Source organism: Salvia splendens, chromosome 6 (genome assembly GCF_004379255.2).
Source record: "Salvia splendens isolate huo1 chromosome 6, SspV2, whole genome shotgun sequence".
NCBI classification, from domain to species: domain Eukaryota; kingdom Viridiplantae; phylum Streptophyta; class Magnoliopsida; order Lamiales; family Lamiaceae; genus Salvia; species Salvia splendens.
The window spans coordinates 35022357-35039847 of record NC_056037.1 but is presented as its reverse complement, the minus strand read 5'-3'; the positions used below and the strand labels follow the sequence as shown (position 1 = coordinate 35039847).

At 32.2% G+C, this 17491-nt stretch overlaps 1 protein-coding gene across 1 annotated transcript; it reads right to left on the bottom strand.

Moving 5' to 3' along the window:
• Positions 1–1374: 1374 nt before the first annotated feature.
• LOC121806931 (ethylene-responsive transcription factor WIN1-like) lies at positions 1375–2568 on the bottom strand. Its single transcript, XM_042207107.1, has 2 exons — positions 2427–2568; positions 1375–2310 (listed from the first exon to the last, which is right to left on the bottom strand). The coding sequence occupies exons 1-2, from the start codon at positions 2504–2506 to the stop codon at positions 1800–1802; spliced, it is 591 nt and encodes a 196-aa protein (XP_042063041.1). The 5' UTR covers positions 2507–2568; the 3' UTR covers positions 1375–1799.
• Between the last annotated feature and the right edge of the window lie 14923 nt (positions 2569–17491).

Below are 17491 nucleotides of genomic sequence, written 5' to 3'. Positions count from 1 at the left end.
CTTGTTCGGTCGAATACTGAGACCGAACTGCTTTGGTTGCCGATCTGAGAGTAGAGCTTGATGCCGACCTGAGAGCAGAGCTTGATTGGTTGGCTTTTACCGAGCTGTAGGCTGAGGCCGAACTCTTTGGTAATGCCGAACTCATACTCCTGCTTTGGTTGCCGATCTGAGAGTAGAGCTTGATGCCGACCTGAGAGCAGAGCTTGATAGGTTGGCTTTTACCGAGCTGTAGGCTGAGGCCGAACTCTTTGGTAATGCCGAACTCATACTCTTCCTTGGGCTTTGGGCTGATGGGCCGTCATTGCTGTTGGGCTTGTTTAGTACGCACCCCATCAATTATTATATTAGTATATAAAGTCACTTTAAAATTTGATAAAGTAAGATTATTATTATTGTGATGATCATTGTAATTAGTACTACTATATTGGGGCGAGTTAATAGATTTGCTATTGGTCAAGAAATAATTTAGAAATCATTGGCTAGTTTGTAAGGAACTATTTCAACCGGAATCCAACGCTTATTAGAGTACTATTAATTTAATAAGTCATAGCTAGCTAGCTAGCTGCCTCCTTAGACAATTGTTTCTAGCTTTGGAGAATCTGTAAACAATAAGTGAAGAAACTATTGAATTATGTAGAATAATCTTGCACACAATTATTATTAGTAGTCGTCTCCTAAAAATCAGAATGAGAGATATTTGTCAGAGACGTTTTTGTTCAACTTTATATGATTTAATTTCATCTTCCTAACTATTTTACCACAGATGGCGTTAACTAGGTGGGGAACGATCTAGTGTTCTAATTAGAGTTTAATTAATAGTACTATACATGCTTTAATTTGTTGAATAATGCATCATTTCAAAAGCATATAAATAAAAATGAATTTATGTCATTTTACAACTTCCACTGTTAACCTTAGATAATACTATCGCTACAACGAAAATAGACGATAAAATTATAAAAGTATGAATTCTTATATACAAATTTTGAGATACGTAAAATATTCCTATTTTAGAATCTAAAGAAAGTTTGGTAAGTTAATATATATGGTGATGTTTTAATGAGAACTCATATTTGCAAAATTATTTGTAGCTTTTGTATGTCTTGAAATGAAGATCTATATTGGCGGAGCATCTGTTTTGTGGATAAAAACTGTAACACCGGTTCTTGTACAATGAGGAGTGAATATTAAATTTAATTTAATATTCACTTAATTTCATTGTGAGTGTAGTTCTTAATTTCATAATTTACATGTGCACTACATGGCCATTCATTTAGCTACTCAGAGTTAAAATTTAGAAAATGCTTTTGGTATAATTGAATGTGAGGAGATAACATAATGATGATTTCTATAACAATAAAAAAAGATACTAGGTAGCTATAAAATCACCCGCAAATAATAATATTATCAAAATCAAATGTGTACAAATCAGAAACACAAATTCATATAGACAAGACACGACGTTAATTATCTCAAGCCTAAGTAAAAACACCCAATGGAATCAATGTACATAACATGATATAGTAGTTGTAAACTAAATCACCCATATGAAATACTTGAATACCCTATAGCTAGCTAGCATTTATATCCCACCTTCACAAATCAAATGAAACACTCTACTCAAATTGGACATACTCTTGCACCCTTTTTTTCCTTATCAATTTCCCAATTCCCCACACCTTGAAATATTAATTTATACCGAAAAATCACAAAATCACTATTAAAAATTAAAATCAATTAAAAGATCTGGAATGAATCTGCAAGCATACTGTTTGAAATTCTGAATGATCGATCAATAATCAATTCCTGTTGAGAAGCTCCTCAATCATTTGCAGCGCCATCCTCTCCTCCTCATTGATCCCATCATCCCTCCCCCCCGCCGCCGCCTCCTTACCCCCCTCCTCCGCCGCCGGATTTTCTAAATCGGCGGCGGTCTTCTTGTTCTTCTTCCCGAGCTCGACCGTCATGACCCAGCTCGAGTTCGACCCGGCCCGCTTCTGCCACACCCCGATGTGAGAATTCTCCGTGTCGAGCCGCAGGCACGTCAGCGATGGCGACGGCGACTTGCAGCATTTCCGAAGCTTCGCGCTCAGGATCGACGACAGCGAGGCCGAGCGCGAGCTGCTCGCAAAATTACCCGCCGAAGACGGCGTCGGAGAAATTTCGCTTCCCACCGCGCCGTCTTCGTGAGCGGCCGGAATGGGGAAATTGGTCTTCGCGTTGCGGCCGCTCATCAGTATGGCGGCCTCGTCGTAGGCCCTCGCCGCCTCCTCCGCCGTCTCGAACGTCCCCAGCCAGACCCTCCGCTTCCTGAGATCATAAATGTTAGTTTTACTACTAAGAGAGTGAGAAAATTAAACTAGGGTTTTATTTCTCAGTTGAGTGTGTGAGAATGTGTGTGTGTGTCAGAAGAGAAGTGGAATTACAGAAGCGGGTGGCGAATCTCTGACACCCAAGAGCCCCAATGGCGTTGTCTGACACCACGATACTTCTTCGTTTGTACCATGATTTGTTGTCTGTCGGCTTTTGACGATGATTTAATAATAATTGGAAATGCTGCACAGCCAATTGGAGTATGGTATGTATATATAGATGAATAACATCAACAAAATCGTTACATAAGGAAACAACAAATCAATGTGACCAAATTTTATATAACCAAAAACTAATTTATTTGAAAAAAAAATAAATTTATTTATGCATTTAATTAAAATATATGGATGCATATATAGTACATAGAAAGTGCATAATATTGTGGTCATATATTTATGATTTGTGTATAATTTTCTTACTTTTTTGGAACCATAAATGTTATTAATGCATACTTTAATTCAAATTTTAAAAACAATAGAAAGGAAATTCAAATATAAAATAAAAAATGAGGTTAAAGGCTAATAAGTCTTTTTAACTTATCCACTTACTATATTTATTATTTTAATATATAATTAATACATCAAATTATTAATATAACCTTATTTTGGTTGTACAAAATTTGGTTGTTTATCATCAGTCTTAAGGAAAAGGGGCCTCTTCGTATTTCTGGTGCAGAGCAGTGGTCCAAATTGTGGGCCATGGATCCTTTAGGGGTGGGCCTCTCTTTTAATATTGCTATCACGTCCATGAAAAATAATCCTAACAACAGTCGGAGCGAATTTTAATGCAAAATTAATAAAAAAATAGATAAAAAAATGGTTTAAATATTGTTAATAAAAAATGAGACATATGTACATTAATATTTTTTTATTATAAACAGGATATATTTTGGCGGACGGATCAAAATGTAAAAATATGACTGTTTTTCATGACTAGATGTAATTTTTTTTTGGTGAATAAATTTCCTTGTATTAATATTAGTAGGGTAAGGGCAACATGTATAGAATAGTGAGCCCCATTTTGGTTTAGAATTGATCCATGTGAATACTCAAAATAGATGCGTAGCTATGGTGGAAATAGCACGTAAAAAGTAAACCAAAGATATGCTGTAACTTTTCCTCACTGTTTTTGGTTCTTTGGGATTAGGTGGATATGAATATTACAAGAGTGTTGGTTTTGGAAAAAATCACTAATAATTTAATGTGGATAGTTGAATGCTCTGTATTGGATGAGACGATTATCTGTTGATTGTTATACAACCTTTTACTATAGTATAAGTTTAAATTTTAGCTGTACATTGTCGATTTTTAATTTTTGGATAAGACTTTGATTTGTTCTTGTAAGTACATAGTAAGTTTACTCTTCATTTAATTTTACTTGTTCTTGGCTCTGACAGGCGAACACAAAATTATTTTACGATGGGAGTTATATTTTCAAATTTCATAATTGTTGAAAGAAGAATTTTGTTTATAATTTGTTTTAATAATAGAGACTTTTGTAAAATCATTTACGCAATATTATAGGAATAAAAAAAATGTTTGTGTTTGTCATTGCACTGTTAAGATCTTGTTTCCAACATTGAAAAAGTATTAAAATATTCGTACTAAGCGTGCCAGTGCCACAATGCCAGCCATGAACTGTTCAATTCTTGTCTTGTCTTGTCTTGTCTTGTCTTGTCTTGTCGACATGCGTCAATAAGAGAAGAAGATATGAATTCATTGATATTTATTGCTGCGTTTCTGTCTCCAATCTCCATCGAGCTTTCTAAGTCGAGTATTTTATAAGTTTTCTGGGTACGTTTCTTAATTAGTCAGTTTTAATATGAATACTTAAAAGTGAACACATCAGTTGAATCAAAGTAAACAAAAAAAAATTACTCCATATCCTTTGTCAAATTAATTAATGGACGAAAATGACTCATTGTTCAATTAATTGTTGCAAAATGAAAAATTTTCAAATTTTTCGGATCGACACGAGATAACTTGGCTTGTCTAACCGGAGCCAATGTAGTACTCCCTCCGTCCCATGCTACTCGCACTTTTCATTTTAGGCCGTAAATTTGGGATTGATTTTTTTATGTAATTAAAAAAGAATTTTAGGTGTAATGAGACATCACTTAATAAAAGAGCTCTTAACTTAAACTAACATATTAATTAAATGCATTAATTCTAACTTAAATTATAAATAGTGTAAGGACTTTGTGACGAGCCGAAAAGTAAACGTGCGAGTAGCACGGGACGGAGGGAGTACTATATATATATATATATATATATATATAGGATTGTGATCAAGATAGAACCATTCTTAAACGTAGAACCATTCTTAAACGTAGAACAAATGTCAAACGGAGGTCGTTAGATCTTTTAATCCAATGGTGTTGATTTGCACAACAACTTCCCATTACAACCAAAACTATTATTAATGGGTGAATGCAGAGAAGTGGAAAAATAAAGCATGCATGGACTCTTCTTCGTTTCATTCATTCTTCCATCAACATGTGAGTTTTTTCACATGTTGAGTCCGGAATGTCGTGAAAACATAGTCTAATATGTATGATTTTTAATCTTGACCGTCATTTTTTCCTCATCCAATGAATAAAATATGTAGAGTTCTAGGTTCTACACTTAAGAATGGTTCTATCTTTAACGCAACCCTATATATATATATATATATATATATATATATATATATATATCAATATTTTTCAACTTGTATGTTCACGTGTAACTTCCTGATAAAAATTAGAAATGTTAGTTCTCTAATACTCCATTGTCACATTGTTACAAAGTTCTAAGGCTGTAATAAATTATAAAATGAATGAATATTTGGGCATTAATAGTTTAATAGATATGAAACGCACGTGATGTGAAAAGAAATATACATGGTGTCCTGTATACAATAGAAAATGACAAATTTCTCAACAATGGACAACATAATTTATTTATGACACAATAAAAAATCAATCTTGCGAAGGAATATTAAAATAAAATGTAGGTAATATATGGTTGCTGTAAATATATATAAATATAACTAGTTGGGAATGGAATGAATTGAATATAGATTTTTCTACACTGGATATTCATAACTAATGGAATATGAATGAAAATTGGTAATTGACGGCATTTGTCCATTGCATGGAGTTCCACCTTTAGATATGAAATTAAATAATGTTACCCAATCAATTTAAATATAAATGCTCTTAATTAGCAAAAAATATTTTGTAAAAGTATTTAAATTTTGTGGCTACACTATATTTGTTTTTTCTAAAACTGTTTACGAATATAAAACTTAATATTTAGTCAAATCAACAATTAAATCCATGTGCTCGCGGGGAACGCATGTTTTTTTATTATATTAAAACTGATCTTATTGATGTCATTTTCATGCATCTACGAGTTATTAAATAACATTGAACTCAGTCTAATAAATGAAAAAGGTATAATTAAATCGTAATAAAACAAGTTGTAGGCCTACTGGCTTAATTAACAATCGCTATATAATCAACATTCGAGAATGTGCGATTTCGTCGTTTATTCAACCATCATGTAAACACCATCTTGATTCTTGATAGATTAAATCCAACTATCTGAAATATCTAGATAACTTAATTTTGCAATTTCTCACTTCAAATTGGATTATTGTAACCTAGCTACATACAAACTATAAAATGTTAATTAACTATCATTAAATATTTAGAAAAATATGGAACTCGACCTTAAATCATGGTAATATCAAATTATGTGTTTGTGGGAAATTGGTCGAGTAATTTGGAATTTAATTTTTAATCTTTGTTTAGTACTCTAAATAATTTCTAATAAATGCCTAGAACTAGAACTATATATAATAAGGGTATGTTGAAATTATATATAAACTATAAAAAATCATTTCAAAATTTATTGAGATCATTTTTTGACTTCGCCAGATGCGCCAAGATAAAATTATATTTATTTTTGCAAATATCACTTTAAATCCTACATTACTTCCATTTTATCAAAAATGTGCATGTCGAATGTCAGTATTTTATCTAAATCTGCGATCATATTACGAATTTCACTTCAATTTATGATGAAATTGCACAATATTTGTAATATATGAGAACTATTAAGAATATATTATTAAAAATGGGTTGCATAGTTTTAAAATAATAGTAATATCAATAATAAGTAACATCATGATTCGGTCCATATACTAGCTTCTGGTTTGATACGTGGATAGGGGGATATGGGGGCAAATTACAGATTTTGGGAGCTTCAACAAAGAAATACAAGAGATTGCAAGTAAAGGAATTCGAGTAAAAGTGGGCAATGGGGCCTATACTAGCTTCCGGTTTGATACGTGGATAGGGGATACAAGCCTTAGAATTTTGTTTCCACGATTGTTTGGATTATCTAAACAGAAAGATGATCTTATTATGGATATGGGAGACTCTTGCAAGTAAAGGAATTCGAGTAAAAGTGGGCAATGGGGCCTATACTAGCTTCTGGTTTGATACGTGGATAGGGGATACAAGCCTTAGAATTTTATTTCCACGACTGTTTGGATTATCTAAACAGAAAGATGATCTTATTATGGATATGGGAGACTCTTGCAAGTAAAGGAATTCGAGTAAAAATGGGCAATGGGGCCTATACTAGCTTCTGGTTTGATACGTGGATAGGGGATACAAGCTTTAGAATTTTGTTTCCACGACTGTTTGGATTATCTAAACAGAAAGATGATCTTATTATGGATATGGGAGACTCTTGCAAGTAAAGGAATTCGAGTAAAAGTGGGCAATGGGGCCTATACTAGCTTCTGGTTTGATACGTGGATAGGGGATACAAGCCTTAGAATTTTGTTTCCACGACTGTTTGGATTATCTAAACAGAAAGATGATCTTATTATGGATATGGGAGACTCTTGCAAGTAAAGGAATTCGAGTAAAAGTGGGCAATGGGGCCTATACAAGCTTCTGGTTTGATACGTGGATAGGGGATACAAGCCTTAGAATTTTGTTTCCACGACTGTTTGGATTATCTAAACAGAAAGATGATCTTATTATGGATATGGGAGAGTGAGAGAGAGGAATTTGGAGATGGGAGTTTAAATGGAGGAGAAAATTGTTTGCTTGGGAAGAGGATTTACTTATGGATCTTCTACTAGCTGTGAATCAATCACCCTTGAGTTTAAACACGAGCGATGTGAGAACTTGGTCCGGTGACAAGTTCAGTTTATTTTCTGTTTCTAATTTTGCTTTGCAGGTCAATAAGCAGCAGGAGATCGCTAGCTCTCTACCGCACCAGGGAACACTTGCATGGAGAAATGCTGCACCACCACGAGCACAACTCCACATGTGGTTTCTCCTCCATGGGAAACTCAACACTAAAGTTAGACTCTACAGATTTGGAGTTAACAGGATAGATGATGACCGATGTGTGCTTTGCAAAGAAGAACCGGAATCTATTGAACATCTCTTTTTTAGTTGCAAGATATCCAGCAGTTTATGGTACTCATGTCTTCTCTCCTGGCTTGGCGTCCCCTTTAGAGATCTTGAAAAGAGATTTTGGACGATTATGTTCTATGTCATTTCATGGTCTATATGGGACTTCAGCAATAAGATTGCCTTTCAAAATTTCAACCCCAATTGGGAGGTTGAGAAGAAGCAACTTTTTTGTCGTCTTGAAAATTGGATGAAAGGAGGTGGTCAAGTTCCGTGGCGGTAGGAGACTCGACTGATAAGGTGAGCCTACCTCTGCTTGTGGCTACCGTTTGGTGTTGGCTTTTTTCTTGCTTTTCTTTTTGTGCTCTCTGGGAGGGCTTGTGTTGGTTGTTTGGTTTTGGATTCTAGGTACGATTGTTTGGGTTGAACCATTGAGGGCTTTGGTGGTGTGTTTTGTTTTTTTGATAGGCTTTTAGACTTTGTGCTTTTGGGGAGTGTTGGTAGTTTGTGGGGGTTGGTGTTGTTTTGCTTGTTTCCTTCTTTGTTGATTTTTTGATGTACTTTTCCGGCTTGCCAATCTTCTGGCTTAGAGCATTTTTTCCTTAATAAAAAAAATCATGATTCGGTCCATGTCCCTGGGAACCAATGTTTTAAAAACCGGACCGGCAAGCTAACTGGCTTCGTTACTGGTTCACTAGTTCAATCGGTTCACTGGTCGAACCATTGGTTGAACCAGAATACTGTTTATATATATAAATTTATTTATTTATTTATTACTAGTAATTAATAAAATTTAATTAAATATTTTATCAATAAATATTATAGTTTTATACATTTAATAGTATTATTATAGAAAACAAGTCTTGTACTAGTATATTAGAATATTTAATGACGTTAAGTTTAAATACAATAATAAATTATAATATACAATATTAAAAACTAGTATTAAACTCTATGTATAATTATAAACTCCTATATTGCAAAATATTAGTGATTGTAAAAGTATAATTAAAATATAAGAAATATATTGTAATTAACAATTTCTTAAAAGAATATAAAATTAAAATGAATTATTAGTTTCGGTGGAAAAGAATTTCAGATTTAATGTATAAGGATAATTAATGTTCGTAATATTTCAAAATGACCATGTGGTAGAGTGGTAAAGGAGTAGGTAGTTAGAGATGAAGTCACGTGTTGAAGTCCTAGCAACAATAAATCTTAAAAAATTATTTTGAAAAGTCAAAAACCGGTTTCCGGTTCACGGTTGGACCGGCCGGTTCCACCGGTTCGCAGCGATTCAATGTGCTAGTGATTTTTAGGGGTGAACTGGACCGGACTGCCTGCCGGTTCGCGGTTGAACCGGCGAACTGACCGGTCTGCTCCGGTTTTTAAAACACTGCTGGGAACTAAAATTTTAATGGCTAAACAAAAGAAATTGCTAAAACTGGCACGTCACAACTTTTATGATCATAAAAAGGACATTTAAGGAAAAAGTCTAAAAACCCTCAACCAATAAAAATAATTAATGATGCTATATTAATGAAACAAAAGTAAATTTCTTTTAATAAGTAAGGATGCCAGAGGATTAGAAGAAAATTTGTGTACTTGCTTGCTCCAGAAGTAGTCTCAAATTAATAAAAGGAGAAAAAAGTGGTCACAGTGAATTAAATGCCTATCTATATTAGTAATGAAGTGTTTTACTGGCTTTATGTATTATTGTTTCCATAATTTATTAGAGGTGTGTAGCTGCTAAACGTCTACTGCTTAATTGGTTGTAATAAAATTAATAACTATGAACCTATGATTCAATCACTACATACTACTAATACTATTACTATGTGCTAATGTAATCATTTTTATGTTCATCCATGACTTTGTAGTCTTCGTCAACAGTGATCAATGGTGGACTATGTTATTAAATTTTTTTTACGAACGGCCACAACTGTAAAAAATAAGACTTCTAATTATAAACGAAATGAGTATAATATTTATAATTTTGTAGGGTAAGTGTGTGATTGTGTAGCCCTTAAACATTGTTATTTTATTGATGACAACAACATAGCTTTTAAGTGTCGCAGACAATTTCTACCAGGTTACCTCTTATTATTAATATGTGAAATCTCACAATTTTTTTACCTAATATACACTTTTAATTCATAGGAATTGTTTAATAATTCCATATAGTAGTATATTAATTTTTGTATAGATCCGAATCAGCTTACATAAATTCATAGCCAAAACGTTATATCAATAGCTAGTTCATGTGACATAATTGGCTTGTCATTTCTTGTGTAGGGTCAACAAAATTAATAACATATAATGACCCGATTGACTAGAGACTTTTTTACAAAATAAAAAATCTCTTCTTGGTTAGAGACTTTTTTAAAAATCAATTCTCACTAATAAGTGTTAATTGCCTTCCTTTAATTTATTAGAATATGGTCTAATTTATGCACAAGTTTTGTTATTGTAGGAAATATTTTAATTCTTTGTAATATTTACTCAGTTCAAGAATAACATATGTATCTTGTTTCTTAAAAAAAAAAGTTAAAGGGAGTCAAACTTAATTTAGTGCATTGAAATAATTATTTAGCTAAGCTATAGGGTTTATTCCTCTCTACATTGGAGAAAGTATTCAACCCATCTTCTATATTCTATCTCAATCAATCTAGCTAATTTGCTTAGGACCATATTAATTTCCTTTGTATTATCCCAAATTTTATACTCCCTTTGCCTTAAAAAAAGTTTAAAAAGTTAAAAAGTTTTTTTGCACCCATTTAAAGAAAATTATAAATGGATATATAATTAAGTAAAAATAAGAATAATATAGAGGGAAATCTTTACTACTCCCTCCGTTCCATAGTAATAGAGTCATTTTGCCATTTTAGTACGTTCCATAGTAATAGAGTCATTTCCCTTTTTAGAAAAAGTCAACACATTTTTCCAAATTTATTTTACACTCTCTTACTTTTTTCTCTCTTCATCTCTCTACCTTTTTCATTTTCCACTTTATTATCTCTTTACTTAACTCACCTAACACAATTTTTCTTAATCTCCGCGCCGAAAAGAAACGTCTTCATTATTATGGAACAGAGGAAGTACATTATTTTCGTTTTTATTGTATTATACATCCACTTTAACTATTTATTATGATTTTTTTCAAAACAAGTGGAAAAAAATGACTCAACTTTCATGAGACAGAGAGGTCAGGTCAGAGGGAGTCAGTGACGGACGGAATTAAGAACATGGGGTACAATTGTACCCCTAAAACCATAAATAGCCTAGTGGTAAAATGCTTTCTTGTGACAGTGTAAGGCGTGAGATAGAATTTAATCGTTTACTATGATTTCTAAGTTTCTTTCTAGTATTCTTGTATTTTTTTTATACTTTGTTAATTATTTTACGTTTATTATACTTATAGTTTCGAAGTTTTGTATGATCAAAGAAATGCTAACTTATTTTTTTTAAATAATTAACTCTTATATGAAGGAGAAAATTATAAATAAACTCCTATATCAAGGAGGAAATTACAACTGATGTCAAGAGGACTTGAACTCGGCAACTCATACAATAATGTCTAATCTCCTTGCCTCTAGGACAAATGCTCTGGACAAAGAAATACTAACTTATTATTTGTTCTCTTATTTGTTGTTACATATAAAAGACTGTATGATTGGATATAATATTTAATATTTATGGTCTCAAATTGTGCTCATGTTTGAAAATTTATATAAAAGATGATATATTTTGTTTTATTTTGAACATTGAAAAATATTTAAACTAAAATAAATTCTCTATTACATTAGTGTGTAGGAGTATTTAAGAACCTGCATTTTAAATAGTGAATTTTTTTAAGTAATAACACTAAAAATAATCTATCTTTTTATACAATTAAATGACTCACTATAAAATTAGTAACTGAGAAAAATGATGGATTAAATTTTATATCTCCAAGTTAAATTAAATTATTTATCACACCCCAATCTAAAATATCTGGATCCGCTATTGGAGGGAGTGTTTGTTAGGTAATCGATCGAGTCATGGGGCAAAACTACATTATTAATTAAACTTATAAAGACTAGTGATGTTACATACATTAACTTTGGTCCTTTTTTATTTTTTATTTTTCACACCAATTTTCGGTAACAAAAATACATACATAAACATAACAATAAATAGTGTAGTGCCATCAACATGCCACGTAGGCGTAATGGCGTTAACGTGGGATAGTTATGAAGTTCATGCATGTTGTTGCTCCTTTTAGAAATGAAAAACTAAACGGACATTCACCCTTACTAAAATTTATTAAAATAAAATAATTAATCACTAATTGACTATCAATAAATTAGTGAAAACTAATAGCTAGGGTGAACGGCCGCATAGAATATTTGTCTTACAATATCACAACATATAAAAAATCGATGATATTTGCACAAATCTGATCTGAATCAAACCTAAATCGGATCCAATCCAAATTCAACTCATGATCCTAACCGATCAAGACCTATTTTATAAAGATTAATATAACATTCATAATGTATAAAAATGTGAGTGGTGTGTACTGACTATTTTTGTATAGGTAAGCATTGTTATGAATAAAAATAATTAGTATTATGAATTTATCTCTTTGTTTTCCCAAAGACACGATCTCGTGCTTCCTCAGCTGGATGGACGCTCCTTTTATCAAATTTGATAAAAAGCTGTGGTGCTCCCTCTTCTATGTGACGGCGTGGTCCATTTGGTGGCTTAGGAACAAAATTATTTTCGAGAAAAGTGTCCCAAGTTGGAAAACTGAGAAGAGACTCTTATTGTGGAGGCTAGGTTCAAGGCCTAAAGGATGGTGTCCAGAGTTTCTATTTTTACCTGAGCAAATTTGTGAGGATTTGAGCCAGGTTAGAAGTCCAAATTTGTGAGGAATTGAGCGGGGTTAGAAGATGGACTGACATCAAGCATAAGACTAAGGTTGCAATCAAAGACCACTAATGCGGTTCGTCTTGCCCTCGGTTTGTTGTGATGCTTTTTTGGCCTTGCTTGCTGGATGGCTTTTGCTTGTGGTGTGAGCTTGGTCTTTTGATTGTTTTTACTTTTGGTTTTCACTGATGCTTAGTTTTTCGTTGGTCTTGGTAGGCTTGTTTTTTTGGGGATTTGTTGTTGAACTCTTGCTCACCATCCTTTGGTTTGAGCCTTTTTTATAAAAAAAATAAAAATAATTAGTATTATGAATAAAAGTTATTACAATTATTTTGAATAAGCATATGGTGTTTTATTGATATTTCTTGTACATAAAGAAACCCTCACCGTGGACAGTTGCAAAAATTAAATTTCATCATATTAAATTTAAATTATAATATACTTATGGGATGAAGGAATTGATCAGATTTGGGATTTTAAACGTAATTTAACCATTTGTTAAAACTAAACAAAAGAAAAAAAATTAAACACCGTGGTCCAAATAACGGGTCCAAAGCAATAAAGATGCAATTAGTTCTTGAAACAACCTCCTAGTGTTTACCAAAATAATATGCACACTCTCCCTGTATTTAGATGCACGATATATACATGCATCTTAATTAAAATACTTATAAAGTAAATCCTTTTTACATATAACCCCGTCCAAAAAAATAAACAATTTTACCATTTTGAGATGTCTATCAAAATCAGACTATTTCTAAATACGAAAAGTTTTAAATAAATACTATCCTCACATAATTCTAAATATAGACCCCACCATCCACACTAATATTATTTTCATCACATTTTTTCTCTCTATCTTACTTTATCAATTGCGCATTAAAATTTATGTCATTTTTAATGTTATATACTCCCTCCGTCCCAAGCTACTTGCACTTATTTCCTTTTTGGGCGTCCCAAGTTAATTGCACTCTTTCCATTTTTAGTAAAAATTTTCACCTATAGCCGTCATTTTTGACTTTCCTATACACTCATTCCTTAGTCTCCGTGCCGAAAAGGAAAGGAGCGAGTAGCCCGGGACGGAGGGAGTATTTTTTTGGATAGAGATAGGTATTATATTAGTAATTTGTAAAGAGGGATGAACTAATGGGAGATATGATGTCTTCCCTATTTGTGCAATTTCTACTTTTTAAAAACAGAATTAATAATGATTCTCTATTTAACTCGTGCAAACCTCCAACATATTAGTGATTAGAAGAAAAATATTTTACCAACTAAACTACATGTTATCATTATATAATTTCTTATCGTATTTATATCTAAATGATTTACATTTTGAACCGGATCTTCAATTATAAGCTTTTTAGATGCCATGAAGTAAATAGAGATTTTGTGATCTTTTCATCTCTTGATGTAATGCATCCCTACTCATTATAGCGATTAAAAATGAGGGATTTATTCATTATATTTTGTGTTTCATTGAAAGGGTAAATGTGATAAATTAAGGTGTCGATAAAGAATTAAGGTGATGAAAGTGGGATTGTTTTGTCCGATTTCACAAAAAAGGCAAGCAGTGAGTAATTTGAATTTTGAAGCGGTTGGAGACTATCATTTTGGATGTATTAAATTATTTGATTTAAATGAATCCGCATGTGTTACAATCCACGTGGACTTAATATATGAACCATGTATCAAATTAAAGTCATCTTTCTATGGTATTGGGCAGTCCCATCCTTAACTCGTAATACTATAAATATTTCATTTCAACATGTATAAGTGAAGTCTACCACTATACATTTGATCTGTAGTCGCTTTAGGTATTATATTAAATAGATAGATATGCTTATATTAAAGGATATAGATGGTACATAAACACGAATACTAGCATTCCTTCTTAAAATAATGTCATGTACATTTAATCTTATGAGGTACGAGATCATTTTAATTAGATGAGATGTCTATATAACTTAATATCAAATGATTATTCATCTATAATTAAGTTGTGAGATTTAATCATATGAAGTCATGTATGAACCAAATAGTATAATATATACTCAATTATGAAATATAATAATTTTAAAATCTGAATGGGCTCTAACTTGATGGATCCCACTAAAGAGAGAAAATTTCATTTTTATGGATACTGTTTCATCGTGAATTAATTAACTTTGTACGTTCAATGAGTGTTTTCAGTTCATTTACTGCGATATTTTAGTTACCACGTGTAAAAAAATCCATTTACTGCGATATTTGAGGTGTAGATGTCCCATAAACATTATGTATAGATAATATAGATAATAAATTCATATCGAATATAGCATGCATCTTCTTAGAGATGTGGACCACTCAGTAATATTCCTTGTGACTAATAAAGTCTTAATTTAACAATTTATGATTGGTTGGCGATGACATATTGCAGCGGCGATGCTTAGTTATAGAATTTTTCCTCAAGAAGAATGCCATTAAGATTGAAACTTTAGGGCAGCAAAGGGAGAATCCTTGAAAAGGTTAAAACATACAAACACACACATAATATTCCAAACAAAAGATTAGGTTTAATTGCCAAACCACATGGGAAGCTTCATGTGGTAACCAAAAAATTCTCACCAACTCATTCATTAGCTATTAACTCTCGTAAATAGAATTGTCACTCTATGCTTTGAAAGTTTGAAATAAAAATAGTTAGAGTAGACTAGATTGTCAATTGAAATTAAAAAAATAACCATCACATTTGTCATTTTTAGTTGTCCACGAAAAATAGAGCACATTTAATAAAGAAAAGTTTTCAACAACTTCTATCTTACTTTTTTCCCTTCTCTCTTACTAATAATATGTACCCCACATTCCACTAATACTACTTCTCTCTTACTTTTTTCCATTCTCTCTTACATTTTACCATGCTCTCTTATTAATAGTATGAACCCCTCATTTCACTAACATTACTTCTCTTTTACTTTTTTCCCTTCTCTCTTACTTTATCAATTCCACGTTAAAACCCGTGCTATTCATAATATGTCCTATTTTTCGTGGATGGATGAAGTAAGTTTTATGGGCCCCTCGTTTTATTATCAATTGGTTTTAGGATGGAATCCATGAATTTCTATCATAGTATCAATTTGGATTCATTATCAATTTGTATTCTACAATAATATTTTAAAGTAAAATTGATCATGGACGTGGATGATTGAATATAATTTTGGGATACAATATCTCGTCCATTAATTTTAGACACGTTTACAATTGAGTGAGAAGACTACTTCATTAGTCATGATATCTATCAACTAGTCGTACTGAGTTATTATTTAACGAGACCACTTCATAACTAATCTGCCATTTTATATATTAAAGTCTCAATCACTCATTTACTCTCGTTTTTATTCACATAATAAACTACTTGTGCTAAAAAAATGAATACTTATAAATTAAAAGGAAATATAGTTTCAACCAAAAAACTAACTCATAGTTATAACTTATAATTCAGAAAATAAAACATTACAAAACAATGTCATTTGATGACATTTAGGAGAGTTTCTCGTTATTTCGTACCATTGAACTACATATATAAAACATGATAATTTATCCTAAAGACTACCTGTAATAGAAAAGAGCTCTTTTAGATTATATAACCCACACCAATTACTTTTGCAATCAATATGGGTCATTGAGTTTGTACAGTTGACCCCTCTTAAAGCTCATCCTCGTTAGTCACATCTAGTTCTTTGTCAAGCCCTCACTTCGAGTTTTCATTAACCAACATCCTCGTTGGTTACAATTGGTTTTTGTTAAGCCACCATTCCAAGTTTTCATTGGTTACGACCACGTTGGTTACAACGGATCTTTTGCTCAAGTTCATTCCGAGTCGGCTCCCAAACATACTCATTGGTCACAGTTGTCTTCCGCGAGACACTACTATAAGCTGATTGGGCTCTTAATAAAAGCATTCATGGTACGGATTAAATATGAGAACTTGTTTCAAAATACTATCCTATTATAAAAGAGTCATTTGATCTTAGTACCCATACCAATTACTGTCATAATCAATATGAGATATTGAGTTCGTAACAAAATAACACGCTTGAAATCCGATTTCTAATTGGACTTTCTACCTTTCTGGTGTCAGTAATAAGTGTACTACATGATCTCAAAAGGGCAAGTGATTATGATGTTCTCATTTTCACATGGGCATCGCAATAGCTATATTGAATATTCATGAGACTGTGATTGGTGGATTGCCACGAAATCCATTGTTGTTCTAAATAGGATGTGTAAGTACTATTTTTTATGGAACTATATACTAAATCGTCAATCCAAAACGTACTTGAACAAAAGTGGGAATTAAGTAATTTACATAGGGTTGGTGCCGAAAGCAAGTGTCAAATAGTACCTACTCGTTCAATGTTATTAATCGTCAACTATATTCATTTACATCTCTAAGTAGTAACTCATTGGTTCGTTCAATCCCACTTAATTTCATTATAAATTTGATCGACCCAATCATTTAACCCACTTCTGAAAACGAAATGAAGTTTGCGTTTAAAATTTATATCCATATTTGATGGATAAGTAGAAGCGCAGAAATGGATAAAATTCAATTTGTATTAATTTAAGAAGTGATTTTGGTTAATTAAGGGTGAGTTTTAGTACATCCAAAAATAATGACTAGAAATGACTATTGAGTGTAATAATCATTTGCTTCATACAATGTATTATACCTCTAAAATTTATTTCTATTTTTATTTTTTGTTGGTTTGAAGATCAGGTCTACTAAATTTAAATTCGGGAAGATAT